This window comes from Centropristis striata, chromosome 8, assembly GCF_030273125.1.
Source record: "Centropristis striata isolate RG_2023a ecotype Rhode Island chromosome 8, C.striata_1.0, whole genome shotgun sequence".
Lineage (NCBI taxonomy): Eukaryota > Metazoa > Chordata > Actinopteri > Perciformes > Serranidae > Centropristis > Centropristis striata.
In genome coordinates this window covers 2,603,552-2,628,691 of record NC_081524.1, presented here as the reverse complement: position 1 = coordinate 2,628,691, position 25,140 = coordinate 2,603,552, and the positions used below count along the sequence as shown (strand labels likewise).

The following is a 25,140-nucleotide window of genomic DNA, read 5'->3' as shown; positions in this document are numbered from 1 at the left end:
TTTACTTTACGGTAAATTACCTGCAGCTGTGGTTGCCAGAACTTCAACATAAAAAATACAGTGAGAGGGGTTTCTCCTGTAAATTTTAATGTAAATATAATCAAAAACTGTGATTTAGACTGAGTAGTCTCTTTTATTTTTAGGGCTATTGTGTCCTTGTGACTTTATGGTATTTCCCCTTTAATTTAACATAAAAAAAAGTGTTTTCTACAGTGTAAAAGTTTTGTAGTATTCCTTTATTAACGGAAATTAAAAGCATCTACAACCGTGATATTCAATTTTAAATTTCGTGCCCCATTTTTGATGCAATTTGACAGTTTTACTGTAATTTCTACAAACATTTTTTTACAGTGTAAGTGTAGACTCATACAGGTGAATATGGTCATTCTTTGAACTTACAGATATCACCATGAAACTTCCCTAGTTTATTATTTTGTTTTGCATATATGTCGCATTAGATATGCAAATTGGATGTGAATTCATTAAATATACTGTATTATACTATAATATTGTATTTGCAAATATTTCCAGGACATAAATCTGAACAGTGGATGAAGGAATTTTCAGTTATTTTATTTTGTTGATATATTAGATTCAAAGTCTTTTACAGAAGGAAAATTATTGTTTCATAAATCAGAAAATACCGTGTAAAGCCATAAAAAAAAACCCACCATCATGGAAAAATTATTAGACCACCATTATTTTCTCCAATTTCTTTTTCATTTTATTGGCTGGTACAACTAAAGGTACATTTGTTTGGACAAATATAATGATAACAACAAAAATAGCTGATAAGAGTTTGATTTAAGAGCTGATATCTAGACATTTTCCATTGGTTTTCTTAATAATAACCAAAATCATTATCAATAAAAACATGGAAAATGTCTAGATGTCAGCTCTTAAATTAATCTCTTATCAGCTATTTTTGTTGTTATCAAGAAATTGGAGAAAACAAGGGTGGTCTAATCATTTTTTCCATGACTGTATTAGATTCAAAGTCTTTTACAGAAGGAAATTTGGAAATATCCTTATACTGTATCGTTTCATAAATCACAAAATACTGTCCAAAGCCATAAAAAGTCTATGACTAATGGTGTGATTTGGGCTGTCATATTATTTATGCATGACTCAATAACAGACGAGAAGAGAAATCTGTCATTTGTACTGTACATTTAACCCTTGAGATGCTGAGAAACAGACGTGTATCTATGTTTCAGTGTGTTATTGGTCCTTTCAGTCCATCCGTTCTCTTCCATTCATTCATTCATTCATTCATTCGTCTCAGTTTGGTTACAGCTTCAGAAAATGAGACTGATCTCAGGATGAACACACACCGACAGCAGGAGAGGAACAATAATGTTTCCTTGCAGCAGGAAGCTTCAAACACTCAATACGGCAGTGACAGAAAATTACATTTATTTCTGCAGACACACACACACACACACACACACACACACACAGTGGAGTGATTGTGCAGGACACTTCAAACACTCAACAACTCTCGTCTTCTTCTTCTTCTAATTGTTTCTCTGCGCTGAGTTTGATTTTAAACCAGAATGAGATCAAAGCCCTCTGTAATACTTTCCTCAATAAACCAGATCAAAAAGAACAAAGAGTCCTATTAATAAAGCAAAGAAAAACTCACATTTACTGACACTGGTTGTCAGATTAATATCATAAAAATCTGCTGAGTAATTTGTAGAGAAAACTTTAAAATGAATGGGATTAAAGTTTACTGCAGACTCTGCAGGAAGCTGTGGAGGACTGAAGTCTCTGTTAGAACGCTAACAGCAGCTTTTCATGTTGCTGCCACACCGACACTGAGCTGCTTGTTCTTCAGTCCTCTAAAGGATATTTCTTACAAAAATATATCAAAAGATAGTTTGACTTTTACACGAGACTCACGACTTCAGAGACCGAACCAGAGGAGACAGTTATTGGGTTTTTCCACTGGAGGCGGTTCCTGGCCGGTGCCCAAATGCGAACTGTTCTTTGGTTTTCCCGCCAAACAGCCGGCTCCTGGCCGGGAAAACTGGTTCCCCAGCAGCACCAACATTCTGCTGGTCTTCAACCACGAACCGATTGGTCAGGGGCTGGGGGCGGGGCTATCGGACCAACAGGACCAACTCGGTGTTGTTGAGAGAAACGGGTATCATTCATTTATTCGATTTGTTTAACTGTAATGTGATTGATTCGGGCTAGCACTTTAGCGGCCGAATTGATAGCGTGCTAGTGTTAGCTGGCGATCGATAGCATGCTAACAATTAATTTCAAACAAAGGGACCTCAGTCAAGTGTTGATAGAGCCTATGCTTCTTTGTTAAAGATAACTGTGTTTGCCAAATAAATGAAGCACATGTTGGAACTAGCAATGTCTCCTCTCTCACAATGATGTATCAACCTAACCGTGGATTTTGTGAACATTAGCGGCCGATCGATAGAGTGCTAGCGTTAGCGGGCTAGCAAGACCAAGACCAACACGGTGCCGTTGAGAGAGACCAACTAGAACATGTATCATTCATTTATTTGATTTGTTTAACTGTATTGGGATTGATTCAGACTGTCGATCGGCCGCTAACATTAGCACATTAGCAGCCGATGGACAGCATGCTAACGTTAGAGGCCGATCAATATCATGCCAATGTTAGCTGCCGATCAATACTGTGCTAGCATTAGCGGCGATCATAGCGTGCTAGCGTTAGCCAAAGATCGATAGCGTGCTAGCATTAGCGGCTAGCAAGACCAAGACCAACTCAGTGCCGTTGAAGAGAGACCAACTAAAACATGTATCATTAATTTATTTGTTTGTTTAACTGCAATGTGACTTATATGGGCTAGCGGGCTAATGCTAGCCCACAACAAGCTTACAACAAAGTCCAACATTAACATGATAGTTGAGTGTTTATCAGAATGTATTGGTTGCCATAGTGATGAAGATGAGCAGCACAGATGTGTTGTAGAGACATGTGGTCTGTTGTTATTCTGGCTGAGAGGAAGGAGACGTGTACAGATGTTAGCAGTGACGTGATGACGTGGCTACTGAGCCTGGAGCGGGAAAGCAAACAGGTTGGGAACTGGTTCACAAGTTGAACTGACTGCGAACCAGAAGAGAACCGGCTCTGATCCGGCTCCCGGTCCAAAAACCCTATGAGAGAGAAACACCCTGCAGATGAGGAAGAGACCTATGACTCTTTCTATCGTGCATTTTTTGGTTTTAAAATTTTCCTCGAGGCTGAGAAAAGTGATTTAAAAATCTGTGATGTCATCAACTACTACTGCACATATTTATTGGGCCACATAACGTGAAAATAAACCTGCAGGAGGCTCAATCTTTGCAGCCGATATCCAACTCTTCTAATAATATATAATAATTTGTAATCAATACTTAGTGTCCTCAGGAGACAGTTTCTGTTGTGACTTTGCAGCTCTATTTCTAAATGCTGCACATTAACAAGTGGTGCCAAACTGGTGAAGGTGTTTCTGCAGGTGCCGCTGCACTTGATCGTACAAAAGAAGTTGTCTGGAGGTATCTGGATGAAAAGATGCTCACTAGGATCTCCAGTATATTCTGAACCACTCGTCTCAAACAAAGAGCCTGAAAGCTTTAAAGGAGTGGAGCTGGTGTGGAGGAACGACGGGCGGTGTCTCTCATAGTGTGCGTGTTTCTTTTATTAAAGAGGCAAAATTCAGTGGTTCAAAACAAGTCTGGGGTCTCTGTGGACCTGGTACAGTGTGGTCTTCAGGGTCAGAGCTCCAGTCCTGCAGGAGGAGGAGGAGGAGGAGGAGGAGGAGGAGCAGCTCTGGTGTCAGTAGGTCTTCTTCCAGGAGCGGAGGTAGAGCTGGATGGGGATGAGCGGGTTCCTTTTCTTCAGACTCGGGTGGAAAACATCAAAGTCGGCCCTCCTGACTCGCTGCAGGTAGTCCTCCAACACCACCTGCAGCACACAGCACCACAGAAGAAGAGCTGGCTGTAAGACAGGCTTCCCACACGTTTACCACTATGGACACGATCTCCATTAACCGTTTAGAAGAAACACAACTGCACTGAACACTTTACTTCAAATGTTAATGCATGAAAATTAAACAATATGCAATCTGGTTCAACTAAATACTTTAAAGACTTTTATAAAGTAGCTCAACAGGCTCTTTTATCTCTCTTACATCAGTGTTTTCTCTTTCTGGAGGTCTGAAAATATATTTCTGCCTGCATACTGCATGATATCCATGTCTCTCTATAGATCATACTACATGACTTTGTCCCATACAGACAGAGCCAGGTTTCAAGATAATTTCTTGAAAAATATAGATAATATACGTTAAATATCGGTATTTAAAAAACATATATCTGTAGAATAACTAAGTTACTAACTAATACATTTTATTTTATTTTAATATGGCAGGAAGTGTTAAATTTAAAGTTTTACTGTCAAAAGCATCATGCACTTCCCTCAAAATATATAAATATAAACATATAAATACTTTTCCAAGTGCCCACAAGTGTAACAAATGTTGTAAAAAGAAAAGACACAAAATGACAAAAAAATAAAGACGTAACATCACCAAAAAAGACACAAAATGACCAAAATAATCAAAACAGCCTAACTAAGCCTCAAAGTTTTTCTAAAGATGATCTCGTACGTACGCCTTTTTTGGGGACCAAAACCTAAGTTTATCTTGTACAACGTTGTATCTCGTACATACGAGATTTGACCAACAATACCCGAAAAAAAAATGTCCACCTTGCCTTTCAGGGCTTCTGTAGTCTGGAGGATTCAAAATAACCTTGAAGTTTCTTTCCAGGCAGATAAAAACACTCATGTTGGTTATTTCTTCTATGGGAATTTTATTTGGGTTTTTTTTTTTTAGTTTTTTTGAATGAAGGCTGACCTGACGCTTGTTATTTGTCTCCTCTTGTTGGCTCAGCAAGGTTCACATAAAGATTCATGTGTTACAGTGAAAGAGGCACGAGGCCGTCCAGCGTGTGTGTGTGTGTGTGTGTGTGTGTGTGTGTGTGTGTGTGTGTGTGTCCTTCTGAGCGTCCTGCTGCTTCACATGACGCTCCTCACAACCTGCGATTCATCTCAATTAAATTTTCAGCGCAGCGAGAAAGCACAAGTGGCTGTGTCGGCTTTTTTTTTTTCACGTGGACCAGAGAGAGCACACACCAGGCTGGAAGTGTCACACACACACACACACACACACACACACACACACACACACACACACACACACACACTAAGAGGCTCACATGTAGAGGCCCACTGCAGCATGAAAATCACAGCTCTGCATTCAGGAGGGCAGAGTGCTTTTTACTGTGTGCAGGTTTCTCTCCTGTATTTCTAGCAGGTCAGAGCAGCATCACGTTGACGCCCTCATGGCTGCAGCAAGAAGAACGTTTACTGAGCGGAGAGGAAACTCATCTACTGTAAACTGCAGACACAAAGAAACAGCTTCTGCTTATTAAAGGCCGACTGCAGCGTCGTTTTCCTCCAATTATTGACACAATAAGCCGTGAAATTGCACAAATCTAAATGTGCTAAATCCTCCCAGTTTAAAGGTTTTTCTACTTGATTTTATTACATTAACCCTCTGAACCTAACGAGACGTTTCAGGGCGTTTTTCACATTTTCCTCTCTGTGTCCTTGTGTTTCACTGCAATAATATTACTATTACTATTATTACTATATACTGTAATATACTACTATTATTATTATACCGGCCTTACCGGCCCTATTTATTATTATTATTATTACTATTATTATTATATATTATATTATTTTACTTTTAATTACTTTATTTATATTTTTAATTTTATTTTTCTATTGTTTATTGTCTATTATTACATATTATATTATATATATTATATACTGTACTATTGTTATTTTTATATACCGTCTAGTCACAATAGCATTGTTGCATCATATCACCAGTTTAATTATTACCATCATCTTGCCAACCATCCTACCAACTGATGTTCTTTCTTAATTTAAAAGTGTTCTTGTTCTATTCTGTGTTTTTTTTCTACTGTTGTTTTTATTTATGCTACCTCAGTATTTCATTCTATTGTATTTTATTGTACTTGAATACTGGACTGCTGTGACAACCGAATTTCCCTTCGGGGATGAATTAAGTAATCAATCAATCAATCAATCAATCTATCTATCTATCTATCTATCTATCTATCTATCTATCTATCTATCTATCTATCTATCTATCTATCTATCTATCTATCTATCTATCTATCTATCTATCTATCTATCTATCTATCTATCTATCTATCTATCTATCTATCTATCTATCTTTCTTTCTTTCTCAGCAGCTCCTGCAGCTCAATCAGAACAACTCAAACAGTCTTTGTGCAGAATAACACAGGTAGAATGACAGAAATCTGAAAAAAAAGCTGAATTTCTCTGGTAAATAATTTAACAAAAAATTGGAATGAAATGGAATTTTGTAAATAAACACTTTTCCAAGTGCCCACAAGTGTCACGAATGTTGTAATAAGAAAACGAAAGATGTAACATCACAAAAAAAAGACACAAAATGAGCAAATAACAACGTCGGATAACAAAAAAATACAAATAAAAGTAATAAAAAATACCTAAAATAACAAAAAAAAGATACAAAATGGCCAAAAAGTCCTAAAATGACCAAAAAAACACATAGATTGACCAAAATAATATGTTAAAAAAAACTTAAAAAAAGCCAAAAGGATACAAAATTAACAGTAAAACATAAAATTACCAAAAAAAAACCCTGAATGTTGTAACAACCAGTTTTCTCCACATATTTTCCAGTTTCCAGCCTCTCCTGTCCTCTCCCCTCTGCTCTGTGTAAACAGCCTCTCCTGCCCACCTGTTTTTTTTTTACTTTAATATGACAGTTAGTGTTTTTTAAGAAATTACATTAAATTTGAAGTTTTACTGTCAAAAACAAAGTCGATTTTAAATTCAGCAATATGTATATTTTATATTTTATTTATTTATTTTTTACATAGAATTAACTGTAATTAAATATTGAACACCATCGAACAATTGAATAATACTGAAAAAAAAATCTATAATATCCCATTATATTAAATTACAGACTTCAACTTTTATTTTATGGTGAATAATTGTAATAAAATAATTTACCAGGGTTTTTTTATGGCATTTGCTCTGAAAAAAAAGGAAAAAAAGAAAGGAAAAACCCTGTAAAATAACTCTTTTTAATTATTTCAGGATTTTTTTCCCGTGCACCAGAGAGAAACTATTGATCTGCCTCTCGGGGCTGCAGCTCGTTTACTGCTGCTGTAACTTCCTTCTTATTACACTGTTTGTAGAACTGGTTGGTCTGCTTGTGGAGAATCAGCAGCTCTGTAAATGTGAACAAGTTAGCGTGTGTGTTCGTGTTTGTGTTTGTAAATGAGTTTGTGAGCTGTGAGCCAGTTCCCTGAGGTGCTCGTTATCTAAAAACTCCCAGAACACAGATTTAAAAAAAAAAGAGAATTCCCTGATGCTGAGTTTCCCCAAGACGCTCCGTGTGACAGATGGAGGAAACAGAGAAAGGTACATGCTCCAATTCTAAATGTTCTCTTCCCCGTTTCTGTTTTTAATGATTGCCTTCCACTTACATCACCGCCGCCGCGCTGAAACCAACCTGACGAGGATCAGCGTTTAGTCACGGTGAAGACTTTACCACGCCAGCGACTCTTCCTCTCCGCCAGCAGCGTCTTTACTGTCTTTAAACAGACGAGTGGTGCACCTGCGCCTACGTTTAACAGCATGTTCAGAGATCCAGACGGGAAAATACGCAGAAAGATAATGCTCTTTAAGGCTGTTTGACCTATTGGAAAACTGGGCTATTTTGTCTGTTTTTGACTCCTTCTCATCCTGCCTTTATATATAGATGAAACATGTTTACCATGTCATGGTGGAATCATTGTTTTCAGCACAAACTCACCTACAGTCATGGAAAAAATGATTAGACCACCTTGTTTTCTTCAGTTTCTTGTTCATTTTAATGTCTGGTACAACTAAAGGTACATTTGTTTTATAACAACAAAAATAACTCACAAGAGTTTAATTTAAGAGCTGATATCTAGACATTTAACATGGTTTTATTGATGTCATTTTGTGTCTTTTTGTAGCTCATTTTGAATCGTTGAAAGTATTTTCTAAAGGCTTTTTGGTCATTTTTGGGGTCATTTTTGTGACTTTTTTGGATCATTTATGTGCATTTTAGGTCATTTTGTTTTTTTAAAAAATTGGCCATTTTGTGTCTTTTTTTAATATAATTTTGTGTCTCTTTAGTAGGTCATTTTGTTTATTTTTGGAAAAAATGATTAGACCACCCTTGTTTTCTTCAGTTTCTTGTTCATTTTAATGCCTGGTACAACTAAAGGTGCATTTGTTTTATAAAAACAAAAATAGTATTTTTTAAAGGCTTTTTTGGTCATTTTTGGGGGTCATTATGTGACTTTTTTTTGGGTCCCTTATGTGCATTTTAGGTCATTTGATTTAAAAAAAAATTGGCCATTTTGTGTCTTTTTTAACATGTGTCTTTTTTTTAAATATAATTTTGTGTCTCTTTTGTACGTCATTTTGTTTATTTTTGGAAAAAAAATATTAGACCACCCCTGTTTTCTCCTTTTTTTCTATAATTTTGTGGGGTTTTTTTGGTAATTCTGTGTCTCTTTTTGGTAATTTTGTCTTTTTTTAGTAATTTTGTGTCTTTTTTGGTCATTTTGTGTCTTTTTTCCTTTTTGTAATAATTTTGTGCATTTCTTTGGTCATTTTGTGTCTTTTTGAGTCATTTTGTGTCTTTTTAAAGTAATTTAGTTTTTTTCTGTCATTTTGTGTCTTTTTGTGGTCATTTTGTGTCTTTTTTTAATAATTTTGTGTCTTTTTTAAATAATTTTGTGTCTTTTTTTGGTCATTTTGTGTCTTCTTTCTAATAATTTTGTGTCTTTTTGTAATAATTTTGTGTCTTTTTAAAATAATTTTGTGTCTTTTTTAAATAATTTTGTGTCTTTTTTGAGTAATTTTGTGTCTTTTTTGAGTAATTCTGTGCCTTTTTTGGGTCATTTTTATTCTGCCTCCAGTGGCCCCCAGGTAGTTTGAGTCCCCTGTTTTAGACATTTTAAGGCCTTATATTCAAATTATAGAATTTTAGACGTTTTAAGACTTTTTTAAAGAAAGAGGATGCTCCGTTACTGGATCAACATTTTCAACACAAAAGAAACAACAACAAAACAACCCCCCCCCCCCCCCACACACACACACACACACACAAAAACAACAACATAAAATCAGATTATGAAAATGATGTTTCTATTTACTGTCAGAACACCACCAGGCTCAGTGAAGAGTTTAAAGATGTGTTTTTGTAGACCGGCCTGGTGGTCTGTAGAGAATTCAACCGATGGGATTTTGGCTCTTTGCAGAAAATAATCTCAGTGACAAACACAGGTTTTGTTCAGCAGGATAATCTCCAGACGCTCTCTGACGAGCTGGTGAATCCGTAGGCCAATAGATGGTTTATCAACAGAATCTACCATCTATAAGAGTCTGCAGGAGGCTGTGAGGCCGACTAGTTGACCTTATCTCCAGTTTTACTTCTACTTCTATCATCATCAAACACAAACTGGCCTCCTGGAGTCTGAAGGCAGAACTTTAGAGGGAAGCTGAAGCTTTTACAGCCCTCCAGTTGGCAAGAACAAGAACAAAAACACTTTGACTTCTTCAGGGTCTCTGCAGGTTTCAACAAGTCAAATGTAAGACTTTTTAAGAACATAATGAATATAATTTAAGACCGGTTTCACATCCATTCTGGCAAAAAAGTACAAAAGACATGATGGAAAATCAGAGGCACAGAATTACTTGCAAAGTATCTGAATTTATTCACATCTCAGACTGCACAGGGACTTACTTCTGTTCTGTAGTTATGTCTAAACATTTAAAAGACAGACTGAAGTTTATGCATTTGTTTTAAATTAAAGTAACGTTTATACATTTTTGAATGGCACTTTACCGCGTTGTGTGTGGAAGGTCCCTTTATTTACTTTTTTTGGTAATTTTGTGTCTTTTTAAAAAAAATTTGTGTCTTCTTTGAATAATTTTGTGTCTTTTTTTAATAATTTTGTGTCTTTTTTTAATAATTTTGTGGGGTTTTTTGGTAATTCTGTGTCTCTTTTTGGTAATTTTGTCTTTTTTTAGTAATTTTGTGTCTTTTTTAAATAATTTTGTGTCTTTTTTAGTAATTTTGTGTCTTTTTTGGTCATTTTGTGTCTATTTTTCCTTTTTGTAATAATTTTGTGCATTTTTTTGGTCATTTTGTGTCTTTTTGAGTCATTTTGTGTCTTTTTAAAGTAATTTAGTTTTTTTCTGTCATTTTGTGTCTTTTTTTAATAATTTTGTCTCTTCTTTTTAATAATTTTGTCTCTTTTTTAATAATTTTGTGTCTTTTTTAATAATTTTGTGGGGTTTTTTGGTAATTCTGTGTCTCTTTTTGGTAATTTTGTCTTTTTTTAGTAATTTTGTGTCTTTTTTAAATAATTTTGTGTCTTTTTTAGTAATTTTGTGTCTTTTTTGGTCATTTTGTGTCTATTTTTCCTTTTTGTAATAATTTTGTGCATTTTTTTGGTCATTTTGTGTCTTTTTGAGTCATTTTGTGTCTTTTTAAAGTAATTTAGTTTTTTTCTGTCATTTTGTGTCTTTTTTTAATAATTTTGTCTCTTCTTTTTAATAATTTTGTCTCTTTTTTAATAATTTTGTGTCTTTTTTAATAATTTTGTGTCTTTTTTAATAATTTTGTGGGGTTTTTTGGTAATTCTGTGTCTCTTTTTGGTAATTTTGTCTTTTTTTAGTAATTTTGTGTCTTTTTTGGTAATTTTGTGTCTTTTTTAAATAATTTTGTGTCTTTTTTGGTAATTTTGTGTCTTTTTTAAATAATTTTGTGTCTTCTTTTTAATAATTTTGTGTCTTTTTTGGTCATTTTGTGTCTTTTTTTCCTTTTTGTAATAATTTTGTATAGAGTCTGAAGGCAGAACTTTAGAGGGAAGCTGAAGGTTTTACAGCCCTCCAGTTGGCAAGAACAAGAACAAAACAAGTTCTGGACATTTCAGACTTGATGAGAAAGCGCAGAAGTCCTGAAAAGTCGATTTCAGACCAATCACACAGTAGTTCACGGACGAGACACAAGAGAAAGTTCAGCCAGTTGATGCGTCAGGAAGAGAGAAACGTGTTCTCTCTCTCAGAAGGACGTCACTCTGTTCCTGCAGCCCTGAGAACTGAAATACGTCATGTACTCGGTGAAATCTGGTTAAAAACTGCATGTGTTTGGAAGTCGTGAGCATCTGACTGGACAAATGAGACTTGAACTTGAACTTTTTTGTAATTTTGTGCCTTTTTTCCTTTTTGTTATAATTTTATGTCTTTTTTTAGTAATTTTGTGTCTTTTTTGGTAAATTTGTGTCATTTTTGGTAATTTTGTGCCTTTTTTCCTTTTTGTTATAATTTTGTGTCTTTTTTGGTAATTTTGTGTCCTTTTTTCCTTTTTGTTATAATTTTGTGTCTTTTTTTAGTAATTTTGTGTCTTTTTTGTAATTTTGTGCCTTTTTTCCTTTTTGTTATAATTTTATGTCTTTTTTTTGTAATTTTGTGTCTTTTTTGGTAAATTTGTGTCATTTTTGGTAATTTTGTGCCTTTTTTCCTTTTTGTTATAATTTTGTGTCTTTTTTAGTAATTTTGTGTCTTTTTTGGTAATTTTGTGTCCTTTTTTCCTTTTTGTTATAATTTTGTGTCTTTTTTTAGTAATTTTGTGTCTTTTTTGGTAATTTTGTGTCTTTTTTGGTAATTTTGTGCCTTTTTTCCTTTTTGTTATAATTTTGTGTCTTTTTTTAGTAATTTTGTGTCTTTTTTGGTAATTTTGTGTCTTTTTTCCTTTTTGTAATCATTTTGTGTATTTTTTGGGTCATTTTGTGTCTTATTTTGGTCATTTCTATACTGCCTCCAGCGGCCCCCACGTAATTTGAGTTTGAGACCCCTGTTTTAGAATTTGAACTTTCCGACGGTCCTTGAACAGCTCATATTATGAAGGTTTCTTTTATAAAAAAGTGTTAAAATGTTGTTAAAATTTCTGTCAGAATGTCTTTATTCTCCATGTGTCATTTAAAATAAACCAGATCCTGTTAAAAACATTAAATTCTGTTTACACAAAGCTGAGAGGAGAGGACAGGAGAAGCTGTTTACACAGAGCAGAGAGGAGAGGACAGGAGAGGCTGGAAACATGACGATAACTGGAGAAAACTGGTTTTGGTCATTTTTTGGTCATTTTGTGTCTTTGCTAGTTATTTGATGTTGTCATTTGGTTATTTTGTATCTATTTTGGACGTTTTGTGTCTTTCATGGTGATGTTTGGTCTTTATTTTTGGTCATTTTGTGCATGTTTGATTAATAAAATGCATGTGTTTGGAAGTCCTGAGCATCCGACTGGACAGATGAGACCTGGATTATTCTGCATGAGCTGTGAGAGAGTGTGTAAACAGATGTTTTTGATGCTCTGGTGAAAACAGACTCTCATTTTAAAGGCTGTGGTTTTATTTGAGGACTCACCGTCTGCAGGAAGGCCACGTTGGCGGCTGCTGGGACGCTGTTGCTGAAGGATCGCGCCTGCAGGAGAGAGAGGACAACAAACAGCTCTAACACCATTCATGTGGTCAAATAAGCCTCACTAGGTGCTTCTTACAGTTGTTTACTCTCATTCACACACAAACACAAAAAGAAAACAGTGTAATCACAAACAGGAGCACCACCTGACAGTAAGAAACGTGTAAAAGTGCTGTTTATTAAAATGATTTACTTAAAGATCAATAATAATCATCTTTTTTTAATTTTGAGTGAGTATTATTTTGGAAGTCTTTTCAATTTTTAGAAGAAATAATAAAATAAGAGACCACTGAGATAGTGAAAAAGTCTCATTTTAACAGTTTTTTCTTTCATTATTTATTTTCCGGTGTTTGCTCTACAGCAGGGGTGTCAAACTCAGATTATCTGGGGGCCGCTGGAGGCGGTGTCAAAATGACCAAAAAAAGACACAAAATTACTTAAAAAAGACACAAAATGACAAAAAAAATACACAGAATTACCAAAAAAGACACAAAATGACTGAAAAAAACTAAATTACTTTAAAAAAAGGACACAAATGACAAAAGAAGACACAAAATTATTTTTAAAAAAGACACAAAAATTATTTAAAAAGACACAAAATTATTTAAAAAGACACAAAATTATTAAAAAAAGACACACACATTATTTAAAAAGACACAAAATTATTAAAAAAGACACAAAATAGTAGCCAAAAAAGTAATTAAAGGGATCTTCCACAAACAACATGGTAAAGTGCCATTCATATAAAACTCACATTAAACTTTCATATCAAGGTGGGGGCCACAAAATATCGTCACGAGGGCCGCAATTGGTCTGCGGGCCGCCAGTTTGAGACCCATGCTCTACAATATGAGTTATTATTATCATTATTATTATTATGGATAGCAGATTTAAATACACAGAATCCATTAAATGTAATGACAGGTTTACCTTCTGCACTCTGTTGCTCTTTTATTTATTAATTAAAGCTCTTTCCTAATTGACTCGGATGTCATATAAGACAGTAAACACGATTAAAGCATTCAGGAGGAAATAAATTCTAATTTATAGACGTATTAACTCTCACACGGTGCTCCGAGACTTTCTTAATTGGTATAAACGAGGTTCAAATAAAACAGAAATGCTGATGAATGTTTTGGCAGCAGCTTAATGAAAAAAGCCTCAGAAGGGCGAATAAGTCTGCAAGCCAATTAACTCAGAGCTCGTCACAGCTGCATTAACGAGTTGGTGCAAAAACTAAAACATTTTCAGAACTTTAAACCTCTGAAACACACACACACACACACACACACACACACACCAGTACTTGAGTAAAACGTACGTGTTGTAGATGAACGTGAGCCTGGCTGGCGATGTCGTACGTGACGTCGCGGACGTGCTGCTCCCGGCTGCCGCGGATGAAATCCTCCTGAGACGCTCCGTGCTGCAGGAACACAGAAACAGAAGGAACGTGGATCATTTCTCTCCTGGCAGCTTCTGGTTATTTTAGCTCCACTTCACATGAGAACTGCGTTCTCTGTAATCTGTTGAAAGAAGGAATAACAGCAGAAACTGAGTGTGACACGGTGACGTGGGGGCACCGCCTTCCACTGGACCACGCTGCACCAACACCATGATGCACCACCACCATGATGCACCACCAACATGATGCACCACCACCATGATGCACCACCAACATGATGCACCACCACCATGATGCACCACCAACATGATGCACCACCAACATGATGCACCACCACCATGATGCACCACCAACATGATGCACCACCAACATGATGCACCACCACCATGATGCACCACCAACATGATGCACCACCAACATGATGCACCACCAACATGATGCACCACCACCATGATGCATCACCAACATGATTCACCACCACCATGATGCACCACCAACATGATGCACCAACACCATGATGTGCACCAACATGATGCACCACCACCATGATGCACCACCAACATGATGCACCACCACCATGATGCACCACCAACATGATGCACCACCACCATGATGCACCACCAACATGATGCACCACCAACATGATGCACCACCACCATGATGCATCACCAACATGATTCACCACCACCATGATGCACCACCAACATGATGCACCAACACCATGATGTGCACCAACATGATGCACCACCACCATGATGCACCACCAACATGATGCACCACCACCATGATGCACCACCAACATGATGCACCACCACCATGATGCACCACCACCATGATGCACCACCAACATGATGCACCACCAACATGATGCACCGCCAACATGATGCACCGCCAACATGATGCACCACCAACATGATGCACCAACACCATGATGTGCACCAACACCATGATGCACCACCACCATGATGCACCACCAACATGATGCACCACCGACATGATGCACCACCACCATGATGCACCACCAACATGATGCACCACCAACATGATGCACCACCACGCCAGACTGCCACGATGCACGTCACGATGCACCGTCACGATGCACCGTCACGATGCACCGTCACGATGCACCACGCCAAACCATCTCGCTGCAGGGTAAACTTTGATCTTCTTCAACAGAATCAAATTAAAATCCAGTGATTCTTAATTTAATTTAGTGAGTACTGAGAGAACTGCAAGATCAATATCTGACCCGCCTGGAGAATCTCATCCACCGATGGCTACTGATTTACAACAGAAACCAGGAGCCGCCGCTTCATAGAGGCAGATTTGCTTTAGTAATAGAAAGAAAATGATTGTAAATTTAACATTTTTTATGATGAAAAGAAAAAGGTACTGCAAGTCATTTAATGACACTTTCTCAAAATAATAACTTAATATCTTCTTTTAAAAAAAGGACCAAGTACCAAAAAGTAATGACTCCTCACTATCTGAAAGTAATGAGAGAAATTCTAAAAGAAATAATGACTTGATATCACAAAATCAGGAATTAATGTGGTAAAAAAGAGAGAAAAATAACAACTACAATTACCTCGGGTCTCAAAATAAAGACTCTCACAAGATCTCAAGTCATTTTGTGAAAGTTTTATTATTTTGAGCTACATCAACAACTTCTTATTTTCTTGGCTTTTAAGACATAAATATTGACGATAATTAAAGCGTTTTCACATCAATGAATCAGTCTGACAGAAGAGTAGAAGAGCAGAATACAGATAGAGAAGAATCGATACTCTGAAATTAATGTATGTAAGATATTTATTTATTGATTGATAATTCCTTTTTTCAGACTGCCTTCGGAGGAATTTTCAACATAATTATATACAAGCATGATGATAAAAATGCAGCTCACATTTAGACAGAATCAGGTTTAGTCGTCTTTTGTCACATTGATCGGCATTTTCATCAGCAGAAAACTTTTGGAAATGTGAGGAAATAAAATCTGTTTATTCTTCTGCTCTCTCTGCCAGAAAATGTGAACCTCAATGACACATTATTATTCATGTGACGAGCAGAATGAACAATGAGGATTCCTTTGTGGATCTGACACCGATCCACACATGTAATTACACTCACCACCATGCACCAACATGATGCACTGCAACGCCGCGCCACCACGCCGCGCCACCACGCCGCACCGCCAGGATGCACCGCTAGGATGCACCACCATGCCGCATCACAACGCGACACTATGGCACGCAATAGCACCGCCACGCCATATCGCCAGGATGCACCAGAACGATGCCCCACAATGCCACGGCGCACCACCACAATGCACCAACACAGCCGCCATTAACTGCATTGCCATGATGCACCGCAACGGCACACTGTCACGCCGCACCTCCAGGATGAACTGCCATGCCGCACCAACATGCCACACCACCATGATGCATCGCCATGATGCACCGCAACAGCACACCGCCACGCCACAACGCCGCACCGCCATGCCGCACCACCATGCTGCACCGCCATGCCGTATTGCCAGGATGCACCACCACAATGCACCAACACAGCCACCATTAACCGCACTGCCATGATGCACGGCAACGGCACACTGTCACGCCGCACCTCCAGGATGAACTGCCATGCCGCACCAACATGCCACACCACCATGATGCACCGCCATGATGCACCGCAACAGCACACGGCCACGCCAGAACGCCAGGATGCACCGTCATGCCGCACCACAATGATGTGCCACCATGCCGTATTGCCAGGATGCACCCCCACAATGCACCACCACGCCGCACCACCACACGTAATCGTCTTTTGTCACATTGATCGGCATTTTATTCAGCACAAAACTTTTGGATATGTGAGGAAATAAAATCTGTTTATTCTTCTGCTCCCTCTGCCAGAAAATGTGAACTTTAATGACACATTATTATTCATGTGATGAGCAGAATGAACAATGAAGATTCCTTTGTGGATCTGACACCTCTCCACACGTGTAATTACATTTATTCATTCATCTATTGCTCGACGCCTCAGACCTGCAGCCTGCGGGGACTGACCCGATCTCATCTCCTGCTCTAATCGAGACCAAAATAACCAACAGATTTCTGCTTCATAACTATTTCAACCACAGGAGCTGCCTGGGGCCGACGGACTGACGCAGAGCGAAACGAGGCAGGTAATAACGGAAGGAAGGCTGAAAAGAGAATTTTTTTTTTTTAAATGAAGCGATGAAAGCGGCTACATTAGAAACAAAACAGGAACCTGCAGAGTGAAAAAACCAACACTGTTCCAGCTCAGAGCCGCCTCAGCTTCTGTTTTATTTAAAAATCTACTGTTAGTCAGACAGAAACTGCTTCCTTTCCGCTCAATAAATCTTCTGCTTGTTGCAGCCATGAGGGCATCAACGTGATGCTGCACTGACCTGCTAGACATACTTCTCTGTTTACACAGAGCAGAGGGGAGAGGACAGGAGAGGCTGTTTACACAGAGCAGAGAGGAGAGGACAGGAGAGGCTGGAAACATGGAAATAGTTCAATATGTAGACTGTGAAATTTTTGGTCATTTTATGTCTGTGTTTTTGTGGGTAATTTTTGTGTTTTTTGGAAATTGTGTGGGGGTTTTTTTTAAATCAATTTATGTCTTTTTTGGTCATTTTGTGTCTTTTTTGTCATTTTTGGTCATTTTGTGTCTTTTTTTTACACAGAGCAGAGACAAGAGGACAGGAGAGGATGGAAACACGACAATACTTCAATTTGGACAATATGTGGAGAAAACTGTTATGGGTAATTTTATGTCTTTCTTTGCAAATTGTGTGGGGTTTTTTGTCATTTCACGCCTTTTTATTTCGGTAATTTTCTGTCTTTTTTGGTACTTTTACGTCTTTTTTGGTAACTGTGTTTTTTTGTCATTTCACAACTTTTTATTTTGGTAATTTTACGTCTTTTTTTGGTAATTTTGTGCCTTTTTTGGTCATTTTGTATCTTTTTGGGAAATGTTGTATCTTTTTTGGTCATTTTGTATCTTTTTTGGAAATGTTGTATCTTTTTTGGTCATTTTGTATCTTTTTTGAAGTTTTGTGTCTTTTTTGGTGATCTTTATTTGCATTCCTGACACTTGTGAACGATTGGAAAAGTGTTTATATATAAATTCCATTTTATTCAAGTTTAAAAAAAACATTTATCAGAGAAATGAAATTCTGAAATCCCGGTACTGATCTAGGTCTAGGACTGAAGTGTCCTTGAGCAAGGCACCTAACCCCCCTGCACAGCTCCCCGGGCGCAGTAATGTGCTGCCCACTGCTCCTTGCATGGTGTGTTCACTTGTGTGTAAAAAGGATGGGTTAAATGCAGAGTTTGAATTTCCCCATTGTGGGATTTATAAAGTAATCTTCTTCTTCTTGTTATTCTGCACAAAGACTGTTTGAGTTGTTCTGATTGTGCTGATTCCACAGAGCTGCAGGACTTATAGATTCATATAGAAACGGCTGGTTGAGGTTTCCTCGTTCATGGACTCACAGCGGTGTGTGCTGCAGAACGAACACGGAGAAAACACCTGAATGGATGTCTGACATTAAAAACATTTTACTTGGGAAGCCCCACCAGGTCTGAAACACTCACTGCATCCTCTTATTTACTTCTCATACTTTCTCAATTTGTCTGGATTTATTTCTGTCCTTGGGGATCAATAAAAAACTTCGTATCTACTGTGCAGACAAGAAAACAGAAAATTAAAGCTAAAAAAAATAGCTTTTATACAATTAGTCTCCTTGCCCTCCTCAGAAATATATAAATATGTAAGTATTTATCATGCACAACCAGTCGCAGATCACAGAAAAACATATTCCATCTGCTGTCTGTCTGCACAGTCGACTCCTGCGTGTTAATCAGGAGAAACATGAAATTTAATTTTGTTTGACTTCTGCAGGGATGAGTAAGTCACCCTGCATGAAGAACATGAGCTCAGTGGTCCATATGAGTGTGTGTGTGTGTGTGTGTGTGTGTGTGTGAGAGAGAGAGTGTGTTGTGTGTGTCAGCAGCGCCCCCTGCAGGCGGCAGGGTCGTTTTGTGTCTTTCTTTTGTCATTTTTTGGTTATTTTGGTCTTTTTGTTTCTTTCTTTGTCATTTTATGTAATTTTTTGGGTAATTTTCTGTGTTTTTTTTTGGTTATTTTGTTCTTTATGTGTCTTTTCTTTGTCATTTTATGTAATTTTTTGGTCATTTTCTGTGTTTTTTTATTATTTTGGTATTTTTTGTGTCTTTATTTTGTCATTTTATGTCATTTATTGGTCATTTTCTGTGTTTTTTTGATTATTATGGTATTTTTGTGTCTTTCCTTTGTCATTTTATGTAATTTTTTGGTCATTTTCTGTGTTTTTTTTATTATTTTGGTCTGTTTGTGTCTTTCTTTTGTCATTTTATGTCATTTTTTGGGTAAATGTATGTGTTTTTTTGGTTATTTTGTTTTTTTTGGTCTTTTTGTGTCTTTCTTTTGTCATTTATGTCATTTTTGGAGTAATTTTCTGTGTTTTTTTTATTATTTTCATATTTTTGTGTCTTTCTTTTGTCATTTAATGTCATTTTTGGGTAATTTTCTGTGTTATTTTTGGTTATTTTGGTCTTTTTGTGTCTTTCTTTCTGTGTGTGTGTGTGTGTGTGAGAGAGAGAGTGTGTTGTGTGTGTCAGCAGCGCCCCCTGCAGGCTGCAGAGTGAAGGTGATGTGAGGTGAGCGAGCTCTGCAGGCCTCGGGGTCAGCAGCGTCATCCTGCAGCTGATGATTTTAAGGGCAGAGCCTGCGTGCTTCATGCAGCAACCTAAATACTTCTGCACACACACACACACACACACACACACACATATATATACACACACACACACTCAGATCCTCCATTAGCAGCAGCAGTTTGTTGTTCTCTATGTGGGACAGATGGCGACACAAAGGTTGCAAATTGTTTGCGGCATCATTAGTTTCTCTGCGTCCAGTTGAAATCTGCTGTGTTTCACCATACGGCTCCTTATGTAACCATCATTTATATCACCGTCCACAGGAATATCATGTCAAAGCCATGAGTCACAGGTGTGTGTGTGTGTGTGTGTGTGTGTGCGTGTGTGTGTGTGTGTGTGTGTGTGTGTGTGTGTGTGTGTGTGTGTGTGTGTGTGTGTTCAGTCGAGTCAGAGCTCAACAGGTTTCATGTCTTCACTTCAGTTAAATGCAGGTTTAAAGGACACCGACAACTACAGGTGCATCTCAATTAATTAGAATATGATAGAACAGTTTATTTATCAATATAAATATGTGGAGAAAGCAGTTTTTTGTGTATTTTTTTGTCATTTTATGTAATTTTTCTGGTAGTTTTGTGTGGTTATTTTGGTCTTTTTGTGTCTTTCTTTTGTCATTTTATGTCATTTTTTGGGGTAATATTCTATGGGTTCTTAATAACTATAAAGAATAAGAATAATATAAAAACAGTTGAAAAGAAGTCAAGTTATTCTTCTTGACATTATTAACTGAGATGAGATATTGAAAGCATTCTGGTGAGTTTCTCCTTCAGGCCTGAGGAGTTAGAGGAGTCGGAGGAGTCTGAGGAGTTAGAGGAGTCGGAGGAGTTAGAGGAGTCTGAGGGGTTAGAGGAGTCTGAGGGGTTAGAGGAGTCTGAGGAGTTGGAGGAGTTAGAGGAGTCTGAGGGGTTAGAGGAGTCTGAGGAGTTAGAGGAGTTTGAGGAGTCTGAGGGGTTAGAGGAGTCTGAGGGGTTAGAGGAGTCTGAGGAGTTGGAGGAGTCTGAGGAGTTAGAGGAGTCTGAGGAGTCGAGTCTGAGGAGTTGGAGAAGTTGGAGGAGTTAGAGGAGTCTGAGGAGTTAGAGGAGTCTGAGGAGTTAGAGGAGTCTGAGGGGTTAGAGGAGTCTGAGGAATTAGAGGAGTCTGAGGAGTCGAGACTCAGGTGGAGGAGTTAGAGGAGTCTGAGGAGTTAGAGGAGTCTGAGGAGTTAGAGGAGTCTGAGGAGTTAGAGGAGTCTGAGGAATTAGAGGAGTCTGAGGAGTCGAGACTGAGGTGGAGGAGTTAGAGGAGTCTGAGGGGTTAGAGGAGTCTGAGGGGTTAGAGGAGTCTGAGGGGTTAGAGGAGTCTGAGGGGTTAGAGGAGTTGGAGGAGTTAGAGGAGTTGGAGGAGTTGGAGGAGCAGGGTCTCACCAGCATGCAGAGGTCCATGGGCAGGTAGACCCTCCTCCTGCTGCTGTGGTAGGGCGTGGCCCTCAGACAGGTGACGATGCCCACAGCTTTACCGATGTGACTCGCTGCGTGGTCTGCATGGACGCTTCTGATACCTGCAGACAGAAACAACATCTAATACTGGATTCTGAGGGGCTGGAATAACTACACTATGATGGTGGAGGAGGAGGAGGAGGAGAGAGGGAGGAGGAGGAGGAGGAGGAGGAGGAAGGATAGGAGGAGGAGGAGGAAAAGGAGGAGGAGGAGGAAGAGGAAGGATAGGAGGAGGAAAAGAAGGAGGAGGAGGAGGAGGAAGAGGAAGGATAGGAGGAGGAAAAGGAGGAGGAGGAGGAAAAGGAGGAGGAGGAGGAAGAGGAAGGATAGGAGGAGGAAAAGAAGGAGGAGGAGGAAGGATAGGAAGAGGAGGAGGAGGAGCAGGAGGAAGGATAGGAGGAGGAGGAGGAGGAGGAGGAGGAGGAGGAGGAGGAGGAGGAGGAGGAGGAGGGAGGAGGAGGAAGGAAAAGAGGAGGTAGAAAAGAGGATGGAGGAAGAGGAGGATAAAAGGAGGAGGAGGAGAGAGGAGGATAAAAGGAGGAGGAGGAGAGAGGAGAAAAAGGAAAAGAGAGAGGAGGAGGAGAAGAGCAGAAGGAGGAGGAGAAGGGAGGAGGGAAGAGGAAGAGGAAGAGGAGGAGGAGGAGAGAGGAAGGAAGTGGAGGAGGAGGAGGAGGAGGAAGAGGAGGAGGAGGAGGAGGAGAGAAGAAAGATAAGGAGGAGGAGGAGGAGGAGGAGGAGGTCTGACCTAAACTCTCCAGCAGCAGGTAGATTAAGGAGGACTGTGTGTTCTCTGAGTATTTCTCCAACTCCTGCAGGTTCCTGTAGGCCCGGTCCTCCATATCCTTCTCCTGGAGGAGCACACACACAATACACACACAGAGACACACACACACACACACACACACACACACACACACACACACACACACACACACACACATTATAACCTTTATAATCCTCCAGCAGAATAAAGAGTCCTGTTGGTGTTTGTGTCTCACTCTCTCTGTGATGATCCTCAGCAGCCAGCGCTTCGACAGGGAATGTTTCCTCACCGCCTGCACACACCGTCCACCAGATTAAAAACAAACAAACAAACAAACAAACAAACAGACAGATAGACAGACAGACAGACAGGTATCTGCTGATCTTTCTAGATCATAGTGATATTTACCCTCCAGAGCTCGGAGCTGACCGGCTGTTTGGGAGGTTCGTCTCTGTAGATTTCTTCTATCGCCGCCTTCCAGAACTGCATCCGCATCAAACCAATGGTCTTCTGGGAAACGGAGTCCTTCACCTGGTTCACAGGAGACACAACACACTAATTATTATTATTATTATTATTATTATTGTTATTATTATTAGAGGTATAATGAGGAGTAACTCCTGATCCGTCTGGCTGGAGGACTACCTGCCTGAGCCAGCTCCACATTAAAGGCTCTCAGAGCCAAAGAGGAGCGCCGCGCCTCCTCTGGGAGGAGCAGGGAGGACACGAAGCCGTCATAGTCTCTGGACCTGAGGAGGAGAGAGGAGGAGGAGGAGGAGCAGGAGGAGGAGAGAGAGGAGGAGGGGAAAAGAATGAGGAGGAAGAGGAGAGGGAAAGGAGAGACAAAGGGAGGAAAATGAGGAGGAGAGACAGAAGGAGGAGAGGAGGAGGAGAGAGAGGAGGAGGAGAGAAGAGGAGGAGACAAAGGGAGGAAAAGGAGGAGGAGAAAGACAGAAGGAGGAGAGGAGGAGGAGGAGGAGGAGACAGGAAGAGGAGGAGGAGGAGGAGGAGGAGGTGGGGGGAGAAGAGAGGAAGGGGGAAAGAAAGAGGGAGGTGGAGAGAGATGAAGGAGGACAGAAGGAGGAGTTGTTGTTAGCGTCATTTATCCAAAAGTTAAAGTTAAAAGTGTTTTTTTTATATAGCTTTACATATATAATAGATTTGAACATTTTTCAAAAATTCATAAAAAACATTTTCAGGACTTCAAAGCTAAACATTTTTCGTCAATTCTGGTTGAATACTGAAAGAAAAGAATGGGAGACTTGGCCGAAATTAACATTGAACACATCATATTTAAAAAGTATAATAAGTTTTCTAAATGTGTTAATTACTGTTAAGAATCACTGCGTTGTTTATATTTATACCGGATATTTGAATGGAGTCTGGCGAGGAGTTGTCTCCCTACTTTCAATGTGGTACTTCATTTAAATACATGCTTTATTAGGACAAAATGAACACTGAACACAATAAATCTGAAAGTATAATAAGTTTTCTACATGTATTTACTACTGTTAAGAATTAAGGCGTTGTTTATATTTATACCGGATATATATAAATAACACATGAATGCATCAATAATAACTAACTACAACTACTTATTATAAAAATTGGTCATTCTGCATATTTAGCACTTTTACTTTTGGTACTTTAAGTACAATTTGATGGCAGTATTGTTGAATATGCAGTACTTTTGCTTGTAAGAGAGAGTTTTTACACTATGCTACCTTATTTAAAAACATGCTTATTGGGCCGATATTAACATTGGACACAACATATTTAATAATAAATATGATAAGTTTTCTAAATATGTTTACTACTGTTAAGAATTATGGCGTTGTTTACATTTCTACCGGATATTTGAATCGAGTTGTCTCCCTACTTTAATTGTAGTACTTTATTACTTCATTTAAATACAAGTTTTATTGGGCCGAAATGAACACTGAACACAATATATCCAATAAATATATAGTTTTTTAAATAATAAGTTTTCTAAATGTGTTTACTACTGTTGAGAATTATAGCGTTGTTTACATTTCTACCGGATATTTAAATGGATCCTGGCGAGTTTGCTCCCTTCTTTCACTGTACTTCGTTTAAATACATATTTTATTGGGCCGAAATGAACATTGAACACAACATTACTAAAAAGTATAATACGTTTTCTAATTGTGCTTAGTACTATTAAGAATTACTGCGTTGTTTATATTTCTACCGAATATTTGAATGGAGTCTGGCCTGACATTGTCTCCCTCCTCTCACTGTGATAGTTAATTTAAAAACGTGCTTTATTGGGCCGAAATGAACATTGAACACAACATTACCAAAAAGTATAATAAGTTTTCCAAATGTGTTTACTACTGTTGAAAATTATTGCGTTGTTTACATTTTTACCGGATATTTGAACGGAGTCTGGCGTGGAGTTGTAGGCTACTTACACTGTGGTACTTCCTTTAAATACATATTTTATTGGGCCGAAATGAACACTGAACACAATATATCCAATAAATATAATAATTTTTCTAATTGTGTTTACAACTGTTGAGAATTATTGCAATATCTATATTTCTATAGGAAATTTGAATGGAGTCTGGCGTGGAGTTTTCTCCAACTTTAAATGTTTTCCTTCACATTCTGCAGGTTATAATTTAAGCTGAGTAATATATATATTTAAAGACATACTTTCACATGTCCAGCCGTGGATTTAGATGCAATATCTGCTCTGTAAATAGATTAATTCAACTTTATGTGGCTTGTGTCAGTGCAGTCAGACCCACCTGACCAGGTCCAGGCAGTACTTCTCATTAGATTGTGAGTCTGTTGTCGCGCTGGTTAAATCTCTCACAACCTGAATATCCGCCGCTCTTTGTAAACAAACTCTGCCGGGTGAAATCCTCCTCTGCAGAGCGTGAAACAGCGACGTTTTACTGCTTAATAATCCATGTTTAACACTGATACCAGCTGCCATGTTCCCCTTCAACTTCACCCTTGTGTCACATTAAAAACATTCCCCCCCGGTCAGTCCAGGCAGGCTTTAAAATCACTTTTTTAAATTAAATTCCAGCCGA

General features: G+C 38.4%; 1 protein-coding gene across 2 annotated transcripts; it reads right to left on the bottom strand.

The window, feature by feature from the left end:
* Positions 1 to 2,395: 2,395 nt before the first annotated feature.
* On the bottom strand, positions 2,396 to 25,140 carry ndufaf6 (NADH:ubiquinone oxidoreductase complex assembly factor 6). 2 transcript variants are annotated; one of them, XM_059339228.1, is made up of 9 exons: positions 24,850 to 24,989; positions 22,721 to 22,824; positions 22,484 to 22,606; positions 22,311 to 22,367; positions 22,058 to 22,160; positions 21,241 to 21,374; positions 13,968 to 14,069; positions 12,593 to 12,649; positions 2,396 to 3,934 (listed from the first exon to the last, which is right to left on the bottom strand). In XM_059339228.1, the coding sequence occupies exons 2-9, from the start codon at positions 22,739 to 22,741 to the stop codon at positions 3,806 to 3,808; spliced, it is 726 nt and encodes a 241-aa protein (XP_059195211.1). In that variant the 5' UTR covers positions 22,742 to 22,824; positions 24,850 to 24,989; the 3' UTR covers positions 2,396 to 3,805. The 2 variants fall into 2 exon arrangements, with proteins under 2 accessions (XP_059195211.1, XP_059195210.1); XM_059339227.1 differs by having other exon boundaries at positions 2,397 to 3,934; positions 22,725 to 22,824; positions 24,850 to 25,140.